Below are 18806 nucleotides of genomic sequence, written 5' to 3' on the forward strand. Positions count from 1 at the left end.
AGACGCAAACACATGGTTACAATACGCAAACAGACTAAAACACAATCCCTGAAACACGTTACAACCCAAACACATACAGTGCAATGTTGATTTGCATTACAGTACATGATGTGGATTACAGTGTATGATGTGCTGTACAGTATAGTTGTGTGAAGTGTGTGTGTGTGTGTGTGTGTGTGTGTGTGTGTGTGTGTGTGTGTGTGTGTGTGTGTGTGTGTGTGTGTGTGTGTGTGTGTATGTGTGTGTGTGTGTCTGTGTGTCTGTGTGTGTTCGTGTGTGTCTGTGCGTGTGTGCGTGTGTGAGACCTCACCTGTTCAGGCAGTGGGCAGCGGTCAGCACCCATTCGTTGTTGATGAGTGCCCCCCCACAGAAGTGGTTGCCGTTTCGTGTTAGGCTAACCTGCCATGGCCACGCCCCCACTGCGGCCTCCTGCCCGCCCACGATCCGCGTGTTCAGGGAGGCTTGTCCACACACTGCAAATACACATACAGATACAAACAGTTTTAACATACTGTAGGCCTGCAGGAAATATATACACAGACACTAAGATACAGTACAGTAAGTACACACATACTGTAAATAAATACAAATATAAGATAGTGTAAGCACCCACATACTGGAAATAGAATCACAGATAAGGAATTACAGTGCGCTCCCAAATACTACACAGTATAGTATCAAATTCGTTCTCTATAAGTCCCTCTACTTGGCGGCCACCTTGGCGACGCCTCGGAGCAGCTATTTCTCTATATTTATCAGCTGTGCATAAGCAACATTTGCTTGCGCGATGATTGGATCCATGACAGCGCAGCTCAGTAGGTTTTTGGCTCTTTTTGCCGGAAAAGTTGTGTGATGTGCAAGCACACGCCGTATTGGCATTAAGAATCACCCCCGTTTATTTATATGGACGTTTTCTTACAGTAAGTTTTCATGTAGAACGTCCAATGTTATTGCCGTGTTAGCTATTATTGTGCTCCAAACAACTCGAATGTAATTGCAGTGTTAGCTATTATTATTTATCAGACAACAGTTGCAGTAAAATGTCTACAATAGTGTTATGATTTGCATGCCCACAGTAAAGTAAGTATCTACTGGGAAGAAAACGGGATAAATCATTGCACACTGGTCGACTTCGATTTACCCCATTTTGTGGACTTCTTGACTGCGTATCACCAGCATCTGCCCACTGGCTGTGCATATGGACTCTATGATGTGCGTGTGCGCGCGTGTGTGTGTGTGTGTGTGTGTGTGTGTGTGTGTGTGTGTGTGTGTGTGCGTGCGTGCGTGCGTGCGTGCGTGCGTGTGTGTGTGTGTGTGCGACTCACCATCTAACTGCGCTGAGCAATCTGGAAAAAAAGACAAAGAAAGGTTAGTTCATCCCAATACACTTTAATAGACAATGCAGAAAGATAATAATAACACTGGCGTTCCCAGGGGCAAGAATAGGTGATGTCATAAAGGGATGGGAGGGTTCTAATGAAAATGTTTTGATGTCAGAATGGGTTGGAATGTTCTGATGAGAATGCTTTGTTATCAAAAGGGTGTGAGTGTTCTATTGGGATTGTTTTGATTCATTTCATGAGGGCTCGGCGGGTTCTATTGAGAGTGTTTTGACTCATGTCATAAAGGGTTTGAGAGTGCTGTTGAGAATGTTATGAAATACCATTATGACATCACGCGGCCACTGTGATATGTGGTCCGTCCTGTTAAATAACCTCAAGTCAGAACTTGTTCGTTTATTTTGGATGGTCCACTGAACTTTGAATAAATAAATACTTAAATCTCACATAATACCCACGCACATTACACACACACACACACACACACACACACACACACACACACACACACACACACACACACACACACACACACACACACACACAGTGTGAGTCATTGAGGAGTGGGTGATTGACAGCGCTAGACGTGGCTGGCATCTGTCATGAGACTGTACAGTACATCCGACTAACAAAGACCTCAGTGCCAGACCCACATACCAAAAAGACCCATCATGCTTAATCATTTGGTCCTCACCACTCCCTCTCAACAGGTGCACCTCTGCACACACACACACATGCATGGGCGCGTGCACGCACGCACACACACACACACAAACCCAAACACACACACACACACACACACACACACACACACACACACACACACACACACACACAAACCCAAACACACACACACACACACACACACACACACACACACACACACACACACACACACAAAACAGAAACCAAACACACACACACACACACACACACACACACACACACACACACACACACACACACACACACACACACACACACACACACACACATACACACACAAACCCAAACCCAAACACACACACACTGACCCAAACCCAAACACACACACACACACACACACACACACACACACACACACACACACACACACACACACACACACACACACACTGCCCATCCCAACAAGGACCATCATGCTAAATCCTCTGGTCATTGCCACTCCCTCTCAACAGGTGAAAACCAGAGCCACAGCACAACGTGCCATTTGGCACACTGGACACAGGCAAAGATATAAAGACTACTGAAAACTGTTATTAAGGAAAAGTAGTGGTTTGAATCCTACTCAAAGTAAAAGTAAAATAAATTAATTCAAATAAAATTACGTTCTAAAAATGCTGTTTGACTTAAAGTTGCTTAGTTATTTTTAGTTAGATTTTCTCTCGAGAATTCAGCTTTTTTATAGAATAGTGCCCTCTGTGACCTCTATCTGCCTCAATACCAGTAGTCATCCAATAGACTGGCTATTGGGGGCCCTGCCGACCGGTAGGGCACTTGTCTGCCATGCAGCCGACCTGGGTTCGATTCCCGGCCCGAGTCATTTGCCGACCCCTCCCCATCTCTCTCCCCATTCGCTTCCTCTCCACATCTCATACTGGTCATCAATAAAGTCGGAAAAAAAATATATATACAGTATATACTGTATATAGACTGGCTATTGTGATTAAGCTCTGTAAGCATTGGTCTGGCGAAGTAGCCTTGTTCTATGTTCTACTTTACATCTGAAGCTATTAATTAGTCCACTATTTCATCTGACTTATCTTGCAGTGGGGAAATTGAAATGTTCAGTATTAATTTGATCCAAAAGCAGGCCGATTTCAATTTAAAATAGCCAACATTGCCAGACTGACTAGGTCTTGGAATTTTGCGCAGCATCAAAAGGATGGGCGGGTCATTGGTCCAAGGCCGAGCCATGGGTCTGACAGCCCATCACGTTGAACTTCAAGGTCTGGATGTCATTGTGTTTGGGTTTTGGATCTTCAGTTTTGCAGGCTACCAAACGAAATCGCCTGGTGGATTATTTAGTTTAACTGCCAGTTATGAGCTTCAATTTATGAATAAGTCTTTTTAATAAATAAATCTTGAAAAAAAAATGTTTTTAGTCCCTGGTCTATGCTCTGGATGTTTGGCGAATAAGAATTTCATGAATGCTCCGAATTTACGAACGCTATTTTGTGTACAGTCGGACTAATGGGCTGTCGTACCAATGGCATGGTAGGCCGACCAGCAGGCCCTGGCTAACCTTCCAACACATTGATCCAAGATACAGTGAGTCCAATATATATTTGATCCCTTGCTGATTTTGTTGGTTTGCCTACTAACAAAGACATGATCAGTCAATAAATGTTATGATAATATGCATTCTAATATGGAGAGACAGAATATCAAAAAGAAAATCCAGAAATTAACTGAAGAGAATATATATTAATTTATTTCCATTTCATCGAGCAAAATAAGTATTTGATCCCCTGCCAACTGATTACAGTTCCGGGCCCACAGACCAGATGGGCACTTCCGATCAACTTGTCATCTGAATTAAAGACACCTGTACATACTAACATGCATAAAAGACACATTGAATCAGCAGAATCAGTCCATAGTATGAGTGAATCAGTCACACTCCAACCTCACCAGCATGGGAAAGACCAAAGAGTGGTCAAATGATATCAGGGACACGATTTTAGACCTAAACAAAGATTAAATGGGCTGCAAAACCACAAGAAAGAGACTGGGTATTAATGACCCAGCTGTTGATGCATTTCTTCCAAAATGTGAGGAATACAAAATGACTATCCATCAGCCTGTCTGGGGTTCTATACAAGATTTGACCTTTTGTAGGGATTTGATAATCATGAGAACAGAAATAAATCACCCTAGAGCTGTATGGGATGAACTAGGCAATGATATCAAAGCTACTGGGACCAAAATCACTGAGAAAACTACTGGTAGCACTTAATGCCACAGAGGTTTAAAATCCTGTAGTGCACACATGGTACCTCTACTTCAGAGGGAACCTGCGCAGTCCCACTTGAGGTTTGCCAACGGACATCAGACTGGTTTAGGATATGATAAGGAGGTGCTGTAGTCAGATGAAACCAAAATCAAGCTGTTTGGCCTTATCACAATTCAATGTGTTTTGAGAAAGAGTACTGCTGTCTATGATCCCAAGAACACCCTCCTCACCATCATGCATGAGAGTGGTATCATTATGGTTTGAGGGTGTTTGTCTGGCCAAGGCACAGGACAACTTCACATCGTCAATGAATGGATGGAGGGAGACATGTAATGTGCAGTCCTGAGTGCAAACGTCCTTCCCTCCACCACTACACTGATGGGTGGGCCATTGTTGGATCTCCCAACATGACAATAATACACAACATACAGTCAAAGCAACGAAGGAGTGGCTCAATAAGAAGCATATTAAAGTCGTGAAGTGGCCTAGACAGTCTCCAAATATTAACCCTATAGTAATTCTATGGAGAGAACTGAACCTCCCATTTGCCAAGCTACAGTGTACAGCCACAAACTATTAATGTTTTACAGATAATGTGCAAAGAGAGATGGGCAAAAATAGGTTCTACTATATGCACAAACATTGTCATTAACTAAAAGAAGCATCTAACCTCAGTGCTAGAAAACTAGGGCTTTGCCACAAAGCACTTTATCTTCTTTAGCTAGAGGGGTCAAATACTTATTACCCTAAATTAAATACAAATAAATTAAAATATATTATTTTAAGTTATTTTCTGGAATTTCTTTTTGATATTCTGTCTCTCCATGTTTGAATACATATTATCATAAATTTATAGACTGATCATGTCTTTATTAGTGGGCAAACGGGCAAAATCAGCAAGGGATCAAATACATATTGGACTCACTGTAGGTCATTTATGTTAAATGTTGAAAACGCACAATTTCCCTTTGGGAGATTTTTTCCTGCATTTTCATTTTCATATTGATTTTACTCAGTACTCAGGGCAGATTCAAATTTAGTTAAGTAAAATACTTGGGTCAACATGTACTCGTCTGGAGTAAAAGTAGAAGTACCCCTTTGAAAAACTACTACTGTGTTGTTTGTAAATTACAAATCACTCATGAAAAGTTATCAGTTACAGTAATTTGAGTAAACATAATTAGTAGGGCTGTGCTCCAAACGATTTGGTTATTATCACAATATTATTATTTTCACATTTACTTTTTAATTAATTTTTAAATTTAATTCATTAGCTTTTTTCACATTTACCAGCATATTGAATACATGTAGGTTATGCAATATATAGAATAGGTTACACCAGGCTACTGAAATAAAAGGAAGTTGAAATAATAATGATGATGATGATTTTAAGCTTGGAAGCTTAAATCGCCATCTTTAATTGTCCAGACTAAACAAAGGCTGAAAGCCACAACACATGTTTTTATTTATTTTATTTTATTAATGACCTTGGGCCGGAATCGATCCTAGGTCCCTGGTGTAATGTCATCTGTAAAGTGACTTTGGGTATCATGAAAAGCGTTATATAAAACTTGTGTATTATTATTATTATTATTATTATTATTATTATTAATGTTATGGCGCACTAGACCTCGGATCTAATCTAAAAAAAAAAAAAAGCAAAGCACACACACAAGCTGTTACCTTGAAGGAGCGCGGTCAAACACAGCAGGAGGACAGCAGATCTCCACATAAACATACTCTTCTGCATCACACGTATGGCTGGCTGGTTGGTTATCTCAGATGAATCTCAGTCAGTCGTCTGTCTGTCTGTCTGTCTGTCTCAGGTATCTCCAAGTGGATGTGACTGACAACTGAGTGTCAACTGGGCCTTATGTAGCGCATCTTGAAGGTGTGTCTGTGTGTGTGTGTGTGTTTGTCTTACGTAGAGCATCTTCAAGGTGTGTGCGTGCGTGAGAGTGAGTGTGTGTCTGTTTGACGTGATAAGCCGTTTGTCAAACGTCAATGTCACCGTCTGTCATAAGACATGGCCATATAAAATGGGGTGTGTGTGTGCGCGTGTGTGTGCGTGCGTGCGTGCGTGCGTGTGTGTGTGTCATGATAATAATACAGTATATAGCACGTATAGAATGTTAATTATCATGTTCAAAATTACTGAACTGGTTTTCCATACTCATTTGACTACAGTACCCACCTAGCAGTCAGTACAGTACAATATACTGTACAATATAATGACAATATACCACACACACACACACACACACACACACACACACACACACACACACACACACACACACACACACACACACACACACACACACACACACACACACACACACACACACACACACACACACACACACACCTAGTACCCACCTCACAATAATAGAGACACACATCTTAAAAGTACAACACTTCACAGTCTGACGCGCACACACACTTGTGCCAATTGTGGACACTAGTGCTGGTCTTTATCTGAATAATTGCGTAATGGAAAAAGAACAACACTGATGACCTGACCTGAGAATTCCAAATAACATTTTACATCACACATCATTAAAAAGTGACTTACAATTACAGTTCTGCATTTAGGTACAGGATGTTGGTTGCAGCCCTTGGAGCAATGTGGGGTCTGATACCTTGCTCAAGGCGCACTTCAGCAATGGATGACATTGTAAGACAAGGCAGGGCCGCTGAAAAGCTTTTGCCGGTACCAGAACAAGTAATCTGAAACGTCCCTTCTCTCCATACAATGTAATGGGGATTGGGGAACCATTTCTGGGGCCCCCTTCTTCCTTGGTCCAGGACAACTGACCCCTTTGCTCCCCCCTGTCGGTAGTCATGCGGATCGGTAAAGGTGGGATTCGGATCTGTATCTGTCTGATCGCATTGTCCAACTCATTGAGACCTAATCATTGGGCTACAGCTGATTCAGGGGGATATTTTTCTGCCACCAACGATTTAAGACTTTAGTGTGAGGCATGATTAACCTGGTCCAGACCATCCCATAATACTACCATTTGCATTTCGTATTCATGGTCTGGACTTTGTTTGATCTGACGCGATTGCAGGAAGCAGGAAGGACATTTTCGGAAAAATCAGGATTTAACTTATAAGTTGTTGAACAAACATGTCTGACGTCTATCTATGGCGATGTAGGAGCGTTTAACAGACATGTCTGACAGAACATCCTACCGTAGGATAAAATTACAATGTAGGACCGTTTGTCAGAACACCGGTGAAAATCCTACCGGTCAACATCGCTCCACAGAAGACAGGTACCAGACGTAGTGCGGAGCCAAGTGTCTTGGCGGAAGTACGTAGGATGGCGCGCGAGGCTAAGGCATGATAGCATTGTGGACGGATGATAAGAATGTCTGAGGATTTATAGTTATTTATACAAACAATGTATACAATGTTTTTTTCCAGGTGTCAGCACCATAAATGCCATATAGATAACAGGTCTTGCGTGATTGTATGAGTTCTATTGTCTCCATGTGTTGTCCTGTTGTACCATATTTCTGCCTGTTTCTTGTATGACACCTGCTTTAGACCAATAAATTACATTTAGGAATAGGTTAATAACACCAGTATATTGATTTATTGATGAATATGCATTGTCCTCATCATCAAATACAAAAAGAAAGAAAGAAAGAAAGAAAGAAAGAAAGAAAGAAAGAAAGAAAGAAAGAAAGAAAGAAAGAAAGAAAGACAGAAAAGAACCATTTTGTTGTTAGACAGTTTTCTACAGAAATGTCCGTGTTCTTTTCTTGAAGTGCTCCCAGGTCCAACATTAAAATATGGCGACTCATGATGAAGAATCGATACATTTTGTGTAACGTGTTGTCCAGCTCAACAAAAGAAAAGTGAAGATTAACTGTCTGCCAAGTCTGTAAGACCTAATACAAAAGGAAAGATTGGTGAGGACAAAAACGGGGACATATTCATCCTGGAAGTAGGTTTCTCTTTCAAGTCATGTCTAGAGGAGGTTTTCCTAGCAGAGGTAAGTGAAATATCACCCTCTAGTCCATTGTTTCCCAACCAGGGGTACGTGTACCACTAGGGGTACGCGAGCACACCTCAGGGGGTACGTGGAGAAATGTAATAACAAATACATGGAGTGTGGCCACTTTGGGATAGCAGAATAGATATAAAGTGTGCATGAGGGATACTCTTCATATGACAACATGGCTCAGGGGGTACGCAGAACAAAAAAAGTTGGGGAAACGCTGCTCTAGTCTAGTACAGCATATTGGCAACAAATGTCAACACCTGCATGTGTCTCCTATTGTGACCATGGCAGGCCATATGGGGGACCCTATCAGTGTTTTGCCCTGGGGCCCTGTATTGTAATTGTTCCGACACTGATTAAATGAGTCTTTGTTTGGCAAACAGACAGCTTTGGAAGTCAAGAACAACACGTCCAGATTTTGCCATTCAAATTATTTTGTTTATTGCCACACACAATTACATTAAGTAGGTCCTGACATTATGTCATGATACACACTCACAACCAGAAAAGTGCTGATAATGTATAGCAGAAATAGATTTCATAAATATTTAAATAAATAATAAATTGATGATAAACGAGACAATCACTGGCCTGTAGCCACCTTTCACACTACAAATCCCACAATTCAACACTGTATACTACAATACTGCAATCATACGTACAACAAATTCCCCTTCACCTCACACATGTCGCTTCCTTCATTTGCACATGGCGTTCTGCATTTAGCTTTCATCTGTGGGGAGTAGAGGATGAGTGGAGTGGAGAGGAGAGGACAGGAAGGGTGGGTGGTGGTGTATGATGGACAGCAGAGAAGACACAAGACGGGAGGATGAGAGGAGTGAAGGATAGAGGGGTAATGGGAAGGAGTGAAGAGAGGAGTATGTGCTCCTCAGTGTATGATGCAGAGGAGTAGCAGGGTGGAGAGGAGGGGTGGATTCTACTGTAGTATTTGATAGAGGGAGGGATAGAGGAGAGAAGGAAGAGGAAAAAGAGGTGTGCACATGTGCTTCTCAGTGAATGATAGAACACTGGAGTGGAGAAGAGGAGCAGGAGGTAGACATGGATAGGGAGGAGTGGAGGGGTGGGGTAGCTAGTGGTGTGGAGAGGAGGAGCAGGAGGGAGGGGTGGAGTAGCTAGTCAGCCTATAAGGCAGGGGTGCGGAACCTTTTTCATTCGAGGGGCCACTTCAAATTCATCCGAGGGCCGTAAAAGTCCTCTGAGGGCCATACTTTGAACACAAACATGGATTTCCCCCTGCACTTTAGGCCTATATCGAAGGCAGACACCTTTAAAACAAATTCCACCTTCTCTAGGTCCCCTGAATATAACTTAATTGTATTGCAAATGTATTTTCTAAGATTCCATCACAAAATATGTCATATTTCATGTGAAGCTTCATAACATTAAAATTACATCGGGGCCCGTATAAAACGGCCTCAAGGGTCGCAAACGGCCCTCGAGACATAGGTTCCCCACCCCTGCAATAAGGGGAGTATACTGCGCTCCTCAGTGAATGATGGACAGGAGCAGAGGGGAGGCGAGGAGGAGCAGGAGGCTGGAGCAGGAGGAGGTGGTGATGGCCGCGTCTGTGACGGTCTGCGTGGTGACCTGGGTGACCTTGATGAAGCCCGGCAGGCTGCTCTGCGTGAGGGAGCGGATCCAGGACTCGTACGGCGCCACCCTAGTGTACACGCCGGGGTACTGCGCCTCGCCGCAGCCCACGCCGAAGCTGGCCACGCCCATGGTCAGCCACACGCTGCCCTGCTTGCTGACCAGCGCGCCACCTGAGTCGCCCTGAGAAACACACACACACACACACACATTAGAACTTTTATACACACACCACCTGCTTGCCGACCAGCACACTGCAAAAACACACACACACACACACACACACACACAGTCACATAGAAACTTGTACACACACACACACACACAGTCACATAAGAACTTTTACACACGCACACACACACACACACACAGTCACATTAGAACTTTTACACACACACACACATTATAACTTTTACACACACACACACACACACACACACACACACACACACACACACACACACACACACATTCTAACTTTTACACACACACAGTCACAGTCACATTAGAACTCTCTCTCTCTCTCTCTCTCTCTCTCTCTCTCTCTCTCTCTCTCTCTCTCTCTCTCTCTCTCTCTCTCTCTCTCTCTCTCTCTCTCTCCTGTACACACCTGGCATGTGTCCTTGCCCCCGGTTCCCAGTAGTCCTGCACACAGCATGTTGTCGGTGACGGTGATGCCGTATCCTCTGTACGCCGCCACACACTGACTCTGGTCCACCAGGGGAATCTCCACCTCACGCAGCGTCTGAGGAGACGACAGGGACTCTGCACACACACACACACACACACACACACACACACACACACACACACACACACACACACACACACACACACACACACACACACACACACACACACACACACACACACACACACACACACACACACACACACACACACACACACACACACGTTAGTCACAAGGTTTTGTACAGAGGTGGAAAGAGTACAGAAAATGTGTACTCAAGTAAAAGTATCTTCACTTTGCCTAAATTCTACTCAAGTACAAGTAAAAGTACCTATCTAAAAATCTACTCAAGTAAAAGTAAAAAGTTCTTCACTTAAAATGTAATTTGAGTAAAAGTTACTTAGTTACTTTTAATTAGCTTTCCTCTTGAGAATGTCATGTTTATTTTTCTTGAATATTGTCCTCCTCTATCTCTTGCTTGGCACCAGCCATCATCCAATACATTGATACAAGATAGTAAAATAGTGGAAATGCTGTGTGCCATCCTGCACAATCTCTCATTTCCGGCGGAGTGTGGCATTATTGTGCATGGCATTTTGTCTCTCAGTCATTTTTTTTGCTCAGTACTCAGGCCAGGTTCCAGTGTAATGGAGTAAAGTACTTGGGTCAAAATGTACTCAAGTACAAGTAAAAGTATTAATTAAAAAAAAATACTTAAAAAGTACAAAGTATTCATAAAAGCTACTAAAGTACAATGCTTGAGTAAAAGTAATTAGTTACTTTCCACCCCTGGTTTTGTAATTAATTACACTGTAATTTCAATTAATCACCATTTGTAGTAATTGCATAATAGTTGCCCAAAAGGGAAAATTTTCTATTGATCTATTTTTTTTAATTGAAAATTACTTTAGTGGAAGTATAGTATAGTATAGTATAGTATAGTATAGTATAGTATAGTATAGTATAGTATAGAAACAGGCAATAGGTAATAATGTAGAATTTAAAGCAATTGTGCAAATCTATAGAAAGAAAGGGGTGAGTGTGTACATATGTGTGTGTGGGTGTGCCTACCTCCATGTTGCATGCTATGTAGAAGTCTATAGTTGTGTGTGTGTGTGTGTGTGTGTGTGTGTGTGTGTGTGTGTGTGTGTGTGTGTGTGTGTGTGTGTGTGTGTGTGTGTGTGTGTGTGTGTGTGTGTGTGTGTGTGCGTGTGCGTGTGGACCTACCTCCATGCTGCGTGCTGCCCCATCCTGCGATCCAGGCGGACGTCCCGGTGTTGAAGGTGGAACCCTCAGCGGCCAGGCAGGCCGGGCGGAGCACGTTGGAGAAGGAGGAGATCGGGCGGAGGATGGAGGAGGAGGAGGAGGAGGAGGAGGAGGATGTAGCAAGGCGCACCAGAGCGATGTCATGGCTGAAAGGTAGGAAGTAAGAATTACATTACATTACACTTAGCTGATGGTTTTATCCAAAGCAAATTACAGTTGTTATTTTCCAGGGTATTGGTTACAGTCCCTGGTGCAATGTGGGGTTAGGTGCCTTGCTCAAGGGCACTTCAGTAGGGAGAGAGTTCAGGTGGGATTTTAACTTGCAACCCCTAGATTGAGAGACCAACTCTCTAACCACTAAACCACGGCTGCCCCACAGCTGTGAGACCCTTTCATAAAGTTTAAACTTTAAATGGTTCTCTCTAGAGATGTACAGGATCCAAGATCCGGTTCCGGATCCGGCAGGATAATAGGGTTTTTCAGACTATCCGGATCCGGCAGGATCTTAAGCAATGGATCCGGTATCCGGCAGTTACCTAAAAATCAGGATCTGGGGCATCTCTACTTTTTACGTAGCCTAGGCTTTTCAGTCAGTCTTTCACAACCCCAATTGCTGCATGGAGTGAAAGCCCTTTGGAAGCGGCCGTTGAAGGCAGCCAACGTAATAAAAAGTGCCCACGTGTGTGAGTTGGCTATGTGTTTCAACCCTTTCGTAGGATCCGGTATCCGGTTCCGGATCCGGCAGGATCTTAAGCAGTGGATCCGGTATCCGGCAGTTACCTAAAAATCAGGATCCGGTGCATCTCTAGTTCTCTCCAATATCCTGACTCCCGATCTCCACCTGTGCTTGTGGCCTCACATTTGACGTGATGTCCCGTCTCCTTGGAGAAAACTGTAGCGTTTCCCCGCTGTCAACCTAGCCACAACAACTTTTAGGGGACTTTTCCCCTTTCAACATCCCAATTGCTAATGAGAATATGACATTGGAATTGCGTTTTTTGGGAGATATTGAATTAAACTTCTGTCGTCAATGACGTCTTGTAAAATCATCACGAGGCCACAAGCACTTGGGGAGGACAAGAGTTAAGATTTTGGAAAGCACCTAAAAATCCTGCATGTTTTCCTTCTAGCACTGGTGATTTCACTGGGTTGCTGATGTAGCTGTCTTGAGTTATTACGATCAGCTGATTGAGACCTGGACTGAATCTGTGGCAGTGTATAATTTTATTCAGATTCACTTGAACTAAGTTTAGATGTGCTAATCATCATATTCTCATAATGTATTCCTATTTATCTGAAGGAGGTGCTGTAATTATCATATTGTATATCAATATAGGCCTATATAATGTATCTGTATTATAATTTTTCATGTATTTACCTGTAGGAGGTGTGGTTATAGGAGGGGTGGAGTTCAATCTGTTCCACTTGATACGTCGTCCCCTCGTCGGCGTTGTCCAGACTCCTCACGGACACGCGCACACTCAGGCCATCCAGCGCCGAGTTGCTGTAGACGCAAACACATGGTTACAATACGCAAACAGACTAAAACACAAGCACTAAAACATGTTACAACCCAAACACATACAGTACAATGTTGATTTGTATCACAGTAATATACATTACAGTGTATGACGTGGTGTATAGTTGTGTGTGTGTGTGTGTGTGTGTGTGTGTGTGTGTGTGTGGGTGTGTGTGTGCGTGCGTGCGCGTGTATGAGAGATCTCACCTGTTCAGGCAGTGGGCAGCGGTCAACACCCATTCGTTGTTGATGAGTGCCCCCCCACAGAAGTGGTTGCCGTTCCGTGTTAGGCTAACCTGCCATGGCCACGCCCCCACTGCGGCCTCCTGCCCGCCCACGATCCGCGTGTTCAGGGAGGCTTGTCCACACACTGCAAATACACAAACAGATACAAACAGTTTTAACATACTGTAGGCGACAGGAAATATACACACAGATACTAAGATACAGTACAGTAATTACACACATACTGTAAATAAATACAAATATAAGATAGAGTAAGCACCCACATACTGGAAATAGAATCACAGATAAGGAATTACAGTAAGCTCCCAAATACTACACAGTATTGTATAAAATTCTTTCTCTAGAAGTCCCTCTACTTGGCGGCCACCTTGGCGACGCCTCGGAGCAGCTATTTCTCTATATTTTTCAGCTGTGCATAAACAACAGTGTGTGTGTGTGTGTGTGTGTGTGTGTGTGTGTGTGTGTGTGTGTGTGTGTGTGTGTGTGTGTGTGTGTGTGTGTGTGTGTGTGTGTGTGTGTGTGTGTGTGTGTGTGTGTGTGTGTGTGTGTGTGTGTGTGTGTGTGTGTGTGTGTGTGACTCACCATCTAACTGCGCTGAGCAATCTGGAAAAAAAAGACAAAGAAATGTTAGTTCATCCCAATACACTTAAATAGAGAATGAAGAAAGATGATAATAATAACACTGGCGTTCCCAGGGGCAAGAATAGATGATGTCATAAAGGGATGGGAGGGTTTTAATGAAAATGCTTTGATGTCAGAATGGGTTGGAATGTTCTGATGAGAATGCTTTGTTATCAAAAGGGTGTGAGTGTTCTATTGGGATTGTTTTGATTCATTTCATGAGGGCTTGGCGGGTTCTATTGAGAGTGTTTTGACTCATGTCATAAAGGGTTTGAGTCTTCTATTAAGAATGTTATGAAATACCATTATGACATCACGCACCCACTGTGATATGTGGTCAGTCCAGTTGAATACCATCAAGTCAGAACTTGTTCGTTTATTTTGGACGGTGCACTGAACTTGAATAAATAAATACTTAAATCTTACATAATACCCATGCACATTTTACACACACACACACACACACACACACACACACACACACACACACACACACACACACACACACACACACACACACAAACACACACAAACACACACACACACACACACACACACACACACACACACACACACACACACACGTACACACACACACACACACACACACACACAGTGTGAGTCATTGAGGAGTGGGTGATTGAAAGCACTAGACGTGGCTGGCATCTGTCATGAGACTGTACAGTACAGCCAACTAACAAAGACCTCAGTGCCAGACCCACATACCAAAAAGACCCATCATGCTTAATCATTTGGTCCTCACCACTCCCTCTCAACAGGTACACCTGAAGACACACGTTGTGCACACACACACACATGCAGACACACACTGCCCATCCCAACAAGGACCATCATGCTAAATCCTCTGGTCATCGCCACTCCCTCTCAACAGGTGAAAACCAGAGCCACAGCACAACGTGCCATTTGTTACACTGGACACAGTGGTTTGCATCCTACTCTAAGTAAAAGTAAACATCTATTGGAGTAAAAGTTTTTAAAAAAAAAACTTTTTACAAGTGCTATTTAAGTAAAAGTTACTTTTAATTGGCTTTTCTCTCGAGAATTCAACTTTTTTTTCTTTAATAGTGCCCTCTCTGACCTCTGTCTGCCATACCAGCAGTCATCCAATAGCTATTATGACCACAAAGCTCTGCGAGCATAGGTCTGGCGAAGTTGCCTTGCAAACCACGTTTTGAGAGAGTTTTAACCTGCATCTCTAAAATGCCTCTTTACGTCTGAAGCTATTAATCAGTCCATTCTTTCATCTGACTTATTCTGCAGTGTGGAAATTGAAATGTAGAAAATGTAGAAAATGTGGCCAATTTGGCCAAGGACCAACGATGAATGGGCTTGCATGCCCATGAGGACCCAGGTCATTTCCAAATCCTGCTCATTCTCTCTCTTATTCATTTTTTTTAAAAATCGCCATCTTTAATTGTCCAGACTAAATAAAGGCTAAAAGCCATAAGACATTTTTATTTATTTTATTTTCTTAATGAACTTGGGCCGGAATCGAACACAGGTCCCTGGTGTAACGTTATGGCGCACTAGACCTCGGATCTAATCTAAAAAAAAAAAAAAGCAAAGCACACACACAAGCTGTTACCTTGAAGGAGCGCGGTCAAACACAGCAGGAGGACAGCAGATCTCCACATAAACATACTCTTCTGCATCACACGTATGGCTGGCTGGTTGGTTATCTCAGATGAATCTCAGTCAGTTGCCTGTCTGTTTGTCTCAGGTATCTCCAGGTGGATGTGACTGACAACTGAGTGTCAACTGGGCCTTATGTAGCGCATCTTGAAGGTGTGTCTGTGTGTGTGTGTGTGTTTGTCTTACGTAGAGCATCTTCAAGGTGTGTGCGTGCGTGAGAGTGAGTGTGTGTCTGTTTGACGTGATAAGGCGTTTGTCAAACGTCAATGTCACCGCCTGTCACAGGACATGGCCATATAAAACGGGGTGTGTGTGTGTGTGTGTGTGTGTGTGGCTTGATAATCATACAGTATGTGTATGTAATTAACATATAGAATGTTAATTATCATGTTCAAAATCACTGAACTGGTTTTGCATACTCATTTGACTATTATGCTAATAATAATATGCCACACACACACACACACACACACACACACACACACACACACACACACACACACACACACACACACACACACACACACACACACACACACACACACACACCCTACAGTACCCACCTCACAAAAATAGAGACACACACATCTTACAAGTACAACATTTCACAGTCTGACGCACACACACTTGTGCCAAATTTGGACACTTGCGCTGGTCTTTATCTGAATAATTGCATGATGGAAAAAGAACAACACGGCCTGACCTGAGAATACCAAATAACATTTTACATCACACGATATGGCCATATAAAATGGTGTGTGTGTGTGTGTGTGTGTGTGTGTGTGTGTGTGTGTGTGTGTGTGTGTGTGTGTGTGTGTGTGTGTGTGTGTGTGTGTGTGTGTGTGTGTGTGTGTGTGTGTGATGATAATAATACAGTATATAGCACCTATAGAATGTTAATTCTCATGTTCAAAATTACTGAACTGGTTTTGCATACTCATTTGACTACATTACCCACCTCACAATAATAGAGACACACACATCTTACAAGTACAACACTTCATAGTCTGACACACACACTTGGGCCAATTTTGGACACTTAATCTGAATAATTGTGTGATGGGAAAAGAACAACACTGATGGCGTGACCTGAGAATTCCGAATAACATTTTACATCACACAGCATTAAAAAGTGACTTACAGTTACAGTAGCCTACTGTGCTTAGTTACAGGATATTGGTTGCAGCCCTTGGAGCAATGTGGGGTCTGATACCTTGCTCAAGGTGCACTTCAGCGATGGATGGCATTGTAAGACTAGGCAGGGCCGCTGAAAAGCTTTTGCCAAGTAATCTGAAACGTCCCTTCTCTCCGTACAATGTAATGGGGATTGGGGAACCATTTCTGGGGCCCCCTTCTTCCTTGGTCCAGGACAACTGACTCCTTTGCTCCCCCCTGTCGGTAGTCATGCGGATCGGTAAAGGTGGGATTCAGATCTGTATCTGTCTGATCCATTGTTCAACTTATTAAGACCCAATCTTTGGGCTACAGCTGATCCAGGGGGATATTTTGCTGCCACCAACAATTTAAGACTTAAGTGTGAGGCATGATAGCATTGTGGACGGATGATGAGGATGTCTGAGGATTTATAGCTATTTATACAAACAACTTATACAAACTTTTTTCTAGGTGTCAGCACCATGAACGCCATATAGATAACATGTACTGCGTGATTGTATGAGTGTATTGTCTCTATGTTTTGTCCTGTTGTACCATATTTCTGCCTGTTTCTTGTATGACACCTGCTTTAGAGCAATGAATTACATTTAGGGATAGGTTAATACCAGCATATTGATTTATTGATTAATGTGCATTGTACTCATCAAATACAAGAAAGAAAGAAAGAAAGAAAGAAAGAAAGAAAGAAAGAAAGAAAGAAAGAAAGAAAGAAAGAAAGAAAGAAAGAAAACAACATTTTGTTGTTAGACAGTCTTCTACAGAAATGTCAGTGTTCTCTTCTTGAAAAGCCACCAGGTCCAACATGAAAGTATGGCGCCTCATGATGAAGAATCGATACATTTTGTGTAACATGTTGTCCAGCTCAACGAAAGAAAAGTGAAGATTGACTGGGTGCCAAGTCTCTAAGACCTAATACAAAAGGAAAGATTGATGAGGACGACAACGGGGACATATTCATCATGGAAGTAGGTTTCTCTTTCAATTCATGTCTAGAGGAGGTTTTCCTAGCAGAGGTTAGTAAAATATCACCCTTCTAGTACAGCAAATTGGCTACAAATGTCAACACCTGTATGTGTGATTGGGTTGTAAGGACAGTCTTTACATGTCTACATGACATGCATCAACATGTAATATTAAGTATGTACACTGCTAAGGCACAATGCAAATACAGTAGGCTACATCTGTGGTTTTCAAAGTGGGGGCCGGGGACCCCTGAGGGGCCGTGAGGGGGTGCTAGGTGGTCCGCGGCAAAACAAAATAAATTATGAACAGTTAATGTACACCAAAATAAACACAATTATAAGCTAAACAATATTCCAATTAGTTACAAACTGTCTTATATTAATCGATTGTATCTCTGAGCATCTCTACTGTTATCGTCATATAATAATGGAGCATTGACACACAGATATAGACTTCAGTATGGTTGTGAAAAGCGGTGCACAGAGAAATAGTGTGGCACTACCCATGTAAGGGGGGCCTTGAACATGGGGGACTCACTAATTTCACGCCCTGTCGCCCGAACGTCTACGTCACTTCGTTTGTCACCATGACAGTCGCCCCTAAACCTAAACCTAACCTTAAACTTAACCCTAACCCTAACCCTAACCCTAACCTTACCCCTAAACCTAAACCTAACCCTAACCCTAAATCGCTTGTTTGAAATGTTTGATTACCAAATGATGTAAGACTTAAGTACAACCCCGGGCCGA

At 42.7% G+C, this 18806-nt stretch overlaps 2 protein-coding genes across 2 annotated transcripts in view; both read right to left on the minus strand.

Annotated features, from left to right (window-relative positions):
* LOC134467408 (mite allergen Der f 3-like) overlaps window positions 1–6122 on the minus strand; it is a 9761-nt gene extending 3639 nt beyond the window's left edge. The window contains exons 1-3 of the mRNA XM_063221304.1: window positions 5980–6122; window positions 1326–1346; window positions 311–473 (exon numbers count right to left, since the gene is read on the minus strand). Of these exons, the coding sequence (XP_063077374.1) occupies window positions 311–473; window positions 1326–1346; window positions 5980–6046 (251 nt within the window). The 5' untranslated portion in view covers window positions 6047–6122. The remainder of the gene's footprint in view (window positions 1–310; window positions 474–1325; window positions 1347–5979) is intronic.
* A 2618-nt stretch (window positions 6123–8740) lies between these two features.
* LOC134466769 (serine protease 27-like) lies at window positions 8741–16013 on the minus strand. Its single transcript, XM_063220644.1, has 7 exons — window positions 15872–16013; window positions 14227–14247; window positions 13606–13768; window positions 13258–13383; window positions 11841–12025; window positions 10533–10687; window positions 8741–10105 (listed from the first exon to the last, which is right to left on the minus strand). Exons 1-7 carry the CDS (start codon window positions 15936–15938, stop codon window positions 9818–9820), a joined length of 1005 nt encoding a protein of 334 aa, XP_063076714.1. The 5' UTR covers window positions 15939–16013; the 3' UTR covers window positions 8741–9817.
* Between the last annotated feature and the right edge of the window lie 2793 nt (window positions 16014–18806).

The sequence above is a fragment of the Engraulis encrasicolus genome, chromosome 17 (assembly GCF_034702125.1).
Source record: "Engraulis encrasicolus isolate BLACKSEA-1 chromosome 17, IST_EnEncr_1.0, whole genome shotgun sequence".
In the NCBI taxonomy this organism is placed as follows: Eukaryota; Metazoa; Chordata; class Actinopteri; order Clupeiformes; family Engraulidae; genus Engraulis; species Engraulis encrasicolus.

Bases quoted from the DNA above. Each gene is read 5' to 3' on its own strand.
- LOC134466769 (XM_063220644.1), bottom strand. From the start codon at position 15,938: ATGCAGAAGAGTATGTTTATGTGGAGATCTGCTGTCCTCCTGCTGTGT. The intron at 13,384-13,605 runs GTGAGATCTCTC...TTGCGTCTACAG, and splicing joins GCTGCCCACTGCCTGAACAG to CAACTCGGCGCTGGATGGCC. The intron at 10,106-10,532 runs GTGTGTACAGGA...TGTGTTTCTCAG, and splicing joins GGGGCAAGGACACATGCCAG to GGCGACTCAGGTGGCGCGCT.